This window comes from Nicotiana tabacum, chromosome 3, assembly GCF_000715075.1.
Source record: "Nicotiana tabacum cultivar K326 chromosome 3, ASM71507v2, whole genome shotgun sequence".
In the NCBI taxonomy this organism is placed as follows: domain Eukaryota; kingdom Viridiplantae; phylum Streptophyta; class Magnoliopsida; order Solanales; family Solanaceae; genus Nicotiana; species Nicotiana tabacum.
In genome coordinates this window covers 121988118-121994117 of record NC_134082.1, presented here as the reverse complement: position 1 = coordinate 121994117, position 6000 = coordinate 121988118, and the positions used below count along the sequence as shown (strand labels likewise).

Here is a 6000-nt window from a genome sequence, read left to right as displayed (position 1 = left end):
GAGAGGAGTTTGGTGTTATATATTCGCCCTCCATTTCATCCACTTCATTGATGGTATGGAGGAGGTTAGTGGTGAGGTCGGTTATCGCCTTCCTCTTTTCCTCTCCGTTGTTTGCCATGTTGGATTTGTGCAAACAAGGAAGTATAGGGTCTTTGCAAAGTTTTTATTTTAGATCTAGAAGAAACTAAAATTTTAACTAGAAAATTCCTCACAAACGACGCCAAATGTTTGACCAAAAAGTTGTAAGCCTTTTTGTTAAATTAATTAAATCAGAAAGTAGTGGGTAAATCCTAGTTAAACATAACAAATCCTAAATCTGAAATCGGATATACAAATAACGTAGAATTGCATTTGAACCAATTTAATGCAATGGGTATTAGATGGCAAAGTTACAAGTATGTGGTAGGGTAATGATGAGCAATAAATATAATAAATGACAATGAATGTAAATAGAGAGAATGATTCACCCAAATATTTAGTGAGGTGGATGATTCTTCTCTCTAACAATGATGTAAGACAAACAAACGTGGGAATACATGAGGCTTTTTCAGATCTGATGCGAGAAAGTATGAGATGGACAACAAATCGAATATTTATGGAAAGACAATATTTGTAATTTACTTGAGTCAACTTTTCATGAGAGCGCTTATCATATAGAATATTACATACACCATTCTTCTCTCTCTATTCCCCTTTATATGAGACATATCCCCTATCTAACTAAAAGTATAAGTGCAAAGAATATTCTGTATATTCCCCTAAAATATCTTACTACTAAACTAACCGTTATAGCCGATCTGAATACTCGACCTCGATCCCGGCTACTCAGCTCGCCAATAGGTTCCTTCCATCTTGAGCACGACCTCGGCCTAATCGGCTCTTAGCAATCCTCCTTGGACAAGATTCCCTTGGTCAGATTTTGATCCATACAACAATCATGAGAAATTAATTTTTTTCACCTACCTAAGTTTTAGTAATTAGAGTTAGTCGATACCTGTGATAACAAGTTGATCAAAACACCACCATCATTAAAAAAAAAAAAAATTGATTATTCAATAATATGAAATTCATTGCATGATCACCTAATTACTTAATTTGTTGACATGGGAGGAGCATGTATCATCGTTAAAGACCCTATATAACCTAAAGTAACTATGATTATGCCACCTAAAGATCTCGTATCATATGCTATTATTCGAAATAAGCGACACATCATTAGCAATGTTTTAGCAATATTCATGAATATGATGTTTCAATTGACCTTCCCGCTCTCATTCCCTTTTTTGTCCCTTGTTTTTTATGTCAAGATTCATAGATAATAAAATTTAGGTTTATACGGATTGTCGGCATTAGTTAAATGCAAGATTTGTTTTTAATTCACTTAGATTCTTAAAGAATACTGAGAATAACTGGGTTTAATCCAAACCTCTTTTTCAACCCCAAATTTGAACCCAAACGTAACGCCAGTTAACATAAACAGACAAATTTTACCATGATCTTGTTATCTAGGTATATTTACGTACATATTCTTTTGACAAAATTGTTTTAGTTTAATTTCTAAAAGTTTCTTAGTCACATGTACAAATTTTTGACAAAAATATAATAATACTCTGATATACTTAACCAAGCCTTACATCCACCAGAGGGATTCCAAAGCTAAAGCTATTATTGTACAATAAAAACTGCGACTCCCTCCGCTCCATTTTAACTATCGATTTAGTTCAAAAAAATTGTCCAAAATAACAATCACTTTAATATTTCAAGACTAAATTTTTAACTTGTTTTCGACTATACCCTTAATATTAAAGAAGTATTAGTTCTTTTTAATATTACTAATTCTCAAAAAGCATTTAATTAGGGTAACTTAATAAACTATACTTTATATATATATATATATATATATATATATATATATATATATATTTCAATACTTCAAATTTCAATAAATGTTAAAATATGACGAAAGTAGTATTATTGGATTTGAGAATTAAAGAGATCCAAATTGCCATAGCTAAAGAATGTTAAAGCCTTAAAGAAGTGGAATGACAAAAGGGAGCTCTGCTGTCAAGAATGGTAGTTGGGGGGATGAGAAGGTCACCAAACTACTACATTCATCATTTTGTCCCATTTTCCTACTAATTATTGCACTATAATTAATACTCCAACACCAAATTAACCCCTAACTTGCCCTTTTCCCTCTCATCATACCGCCTAACAAATCTTTTCCTACTTTGTTTAAAACTTATCCAAAATCCCCCCAATAAAAGAAAAGTTCCTTCCTACATTATTATTATGAAAGAAGGCATCTTTTACTTGTCTTGTTAAACCTTAACACCAAGAATCTTGCATTTATCACAATTCACATTTTTCTTCTTCTTAGTATAATAATAATCATGCCATTAACTGTTTCCACGTAAAAATAAAACCTGGGTCGGTCTTATTTTAGTTGTAAGGTACCATCTTTCACACTTTTTCATACTTTTCATTATATATTCGAGTAAGGTAACTCTATCCTCTCCTACAAGCAAAGTTGTTAACTTTTCTTTATTCTTTCTTTTTCTTTCTTGGGTTTGTCGATTTCTGTGTAACTTTTCAAGATCCGTTCTCAAAATGGGGTTTCTTCAAAATAGTTGTACTAACTCTGCGGAGCCTTTTTACAGCTCAAAGACTCAACCTTTAGCCAGTACTGATACTGATAACAACTATAGTGTGTATGATGAGTTAAAAATCAAATCCTTAATTTACAGAATGATTTGGGATTTTGGGTTGGCCTGTTTTATTCCGACTTGCCGGCGGCGAACTTCCGGCAAGGATAACGGTGATAAGGATAAAGGTAGTGTTAGCAGCAGTTTGGAGCATAATAAAGCTTGGTTACTTGCTGAAACAGGAGCTTGTGGTACTGAATTAATTAATGCTGAGCCACATTCACTTCACTCCTCTTTTAGGTTCAGCTTTTGTTCTCAGGTTGAGCTTGAGTCTATGAATATGAATAGATGTTCCTCTGCTACTGTTTTGATGGTGAATTTGGATAATGGGTTGACTGATCCACTTTCCAGAGAGCTAAAATGGAGGAAAATTCAATCACTTGAGAGGAGTATTTCTCCTGTGACTCGTTCTTTAATTAGGTTCACCTATGCTGAGATTGCTTCTGCTACTCGCTATTTTTCTAAAGGTACTCAATTGGTTTATGTTCAAATTTTAACCCTTCTTTACTTTGAATTTATGTGATGTTGATTTGTTGTTTTTGTTTTCTTGAATTGGGTAGGTAGAGTTTTGGGAAGAGGAGCATTGAGCTATGTTTTTAGAGGAAGATTGGGATTTATGAGGACAAGTGTTGCTATAAAGAGGTTAGATAGGGAAGATAAGGAATCTCCAAAGGCATTCTGTAGGGAATTGATGATTGCTAGTTCTCTTCATAACCCATACATTGTTCCTTTGGTTGGTTTTTGCATTGATCCAGAGGAGGGTTTCTTTTTGGTCTACAAGTATGTATCTGGTGGAAGTTTAGAACGGTATTTACATGGTAAGAATACTTGGCTTTCTTTTCATTTCAATGAGAATACAATTTGCTTGAGACTAAGATAGAGTTTGATTCACAGAGAAGAAGAGGGGAGTGAAAGGCGGTCCAGCACTTCCATGGTCTACGCGGTATAAGGTGGCCGTAGGCATAGCAGAGTCAATAGGGTATTTGCATTATGGAACTGAGAGGTGTGTTGTTCATAGGGACATTAAGCCCTCCAACATTCTTCTTTCATCCAAGAAAATACCCAAGGTAATGAAAAGAACATTCATATTTAACAGCTCAAATTGGTTGTTGTTCTTCTGGTCGATTCTGTAATTTAATCCTTATGTTGACTTATGCAGTTGTGTGACTTTGGCTTAGCTACATGGACTCCTTCACCTTCTGTACCTTTCCTTTGTAGAACAGTTAAAGGAACATTCGGGTATTAATTTCTATCTTGATAACTCTTAGGCATGACTATGAATAAGGTCCCCGCGTTGCTTGGCAGTAAAGAACATCCCTATATTTATGATATTTGAATTACATTTGCAGGTATTTAGCTCCTGAATATTTTCAGCACGGTAAAATATCAGATAAAACTGATGTTTATGCCTTTGGAGTTGTCCTCCTGGAGCTGCTAACCGGAAGGAAGCCAATTGAAGCGAAAAGGGGACCAGGAGAAGAAAACTTGGTGTTGTGGGTAGGTTCTTGCTTTAATTTCTTCCAAGCTGTCCTCGCTTATCTTTATTTTGGATAGTTAAATCAGTCCGGCTCCATTTGTTAGTATCTGTTAATGCAAGAATACAAATTATCCACCATAATTTCTGCCAAGGATGTCTTTAGTGTGAATTTTTTTATAAAGCCAGTAATGTGTGACAACCTGTCTCTTTTCCTTTCTTCTATTTGATTTTAAATGGCACTTTCAGTTTGCAGATGTTTAGAGATTTTTTGTTCTAAATAGTCACTGTCGCAAAGAAAATATGGTCTTTAGAATAGAGTGTCATGTTATATTGTTCTTTGTGCCGAGGGTCTATCGGAAACATCCTTTCTACCTTCACAAAGGTAGGGGTAAGGTGTGCGTACATCCTACCTTCTCCACCCTCCCCAGACCCCACTTGTGGGATTCTCGCCGGGTTTGTTGTTGTTGTTGTTGTTGTTGTTGTTGTTGTTGTTGTTGTTGTTGTTGTTGTTGTTCTATTGGTAGGCTGTTCAAGCTCTGATGCACAACTGAGACATCCTATGATTGATGACATTTTGAAAGAAGCATGGAAACCTTGTGTTGAGCTTTATAAAAGTATTATGCTTGATCATACTGATTGGTGGCTCTACTATATATATATATTAGACAATTACAATCAATTTGACCAGTTCATACATGAGTCAGTGCGCTAATCAGATTCAATACATTGACGATGATAAGACTCTAGGTATCAAAATTTGGCAATGATTTGGACCATCTATCCTTGTGTTATTACCATGATTGGCTGCATAACAATTTAGACCCTCTTTTGTTCTTTTTGACAAAATTTGGACATTAAAATCGTCTTCTTTGTTGTTTTCAGGCAAAGCCTCTAATGCAGCAAGGAGCTCTTGAAAAGTTTCTTGATCCAAGACTCAAATTCCCTCAAAAGAATCTACAACAAATAGCTCGGATGACCCAAGCAGCAGCTGCATGCATACACAGTGAAGAGTCTCGAAGGTCCAATATGGACGAGATCTTTGCCATATTGAGAGGCACAGAACCTCGTTCCACGTTCAGAAAGAAGTCTATTTCACGCAGTAATAGTTGTATGATTGAGTGTTATCCCCAATTGCAGCGGACAAAAAGTGAAATGAAGAGTCACTTGGCCTTGGCAATGTTAGGAGTTCCTGACTTCGAGGATGATGATTTTTATTGTCGTTGACATGAAAACAATGAATTTGATTTTTTCTTTTCTTTTTTTTCCCTCTTTTTCCTCACCTCATTCTACTTGAAATGGGAGATTATAGTGTGACAACTGATAAGGCTAAGCTCAGTTAACTTGTAGATAGAGAAAGCGGTGGTCTGATTGAAGAATACACTGTTTGTATATATTTGTCCCTTGTTTTGGTGGGAAAAATATGGCAGGTTCTGTTTTGTATGATATCATAAAGAAGGTTGTGAATTGTTTTCTGGCATGATTTTACTTCTTTCCATGATTGTAAGTTAAGACTTTCATTGGTTGTTTAAATGTACTGTGTTTTAGCTAGTTTTGTATCGTGAAGTTGCTTGCTTTGGCCTCTAGTTTGGTGAAGCAAGGGTAAAAAGAATGGCCTTTTTGCTTTGAGATTTCTCAGTTTTTCTTATCTACTTTGGCCATTATTTTTTTTCACTTTTTTCTGAATTTTTTTTTTTTTTTTGAAATTAGTGTTTGGCCATAATATTTTTAATTTTCACTTGAAGATGAATTTCGGAATTTTTCGAGAATTTGAAAATCTCCAAAAAACTGTTTTTCAAAATTTTCACTTCAGATCACTCA

The 6000-nt window shown here is 34.9% G+C and overlaps 1 protein-coding gene across 1 annotated transcript; it reads left to right on the top strand.

Annotated features, from left to right (window-relative positions):
• Nucleotides 1-2302: 2302 nt before the first annotated feature.
• Nucleotides 2303-5659, top strand: LOC107827730 (putative serine/threonine-protein kinase PBL7). The gene is made up of 6 exons (XM_016654924.2): nucleotides 2303-3172; nucleotides 3266-3523; nucleotides 3600-3772; nucleotides 3865-3944; nucleotides 4055-4202; nucleotides 5065-5659. The coding sequence occupies exons 1-6, from the start codon at nucleotides 2611-2613 to the stop codon at nucleotides 5404-5406; spliced, it is 1563 nt and encodes a 520-aa protein (XP_016510410.1). The 5' UTR covers nucleotides 2303-2610; the 3' UTR covers nucleotides 5407-5659.
• Nucleotides 5660-6000: the final 341 nt, after the last annotated feature.

Excerpts from the sequence above, each read along its gene's own strand:
- LOC107827730 (XM_016654924.2), top strand. The coding sequence starts at position 2,611 with ATGGGGTTTCTTCAAAATAGTTGTACTAACTCTGCGGAGCCTTTTTAC. Across the intron at positions 3,524-3,599 it reads TTTAGAACGGTATTTACATG|AGAAGAAGAGGGGAGTGAAA; the intron begins GTAAGAATACTT and ends TTTGATTCACAG. Across the intron at positions 3,945-4,054 it reads ACAGTTAAAGGAACATTCGG|GTATTTAGCTCCTGAATATT; the intron begins GTATTAATTTCT and ends TTACATTTGCAG.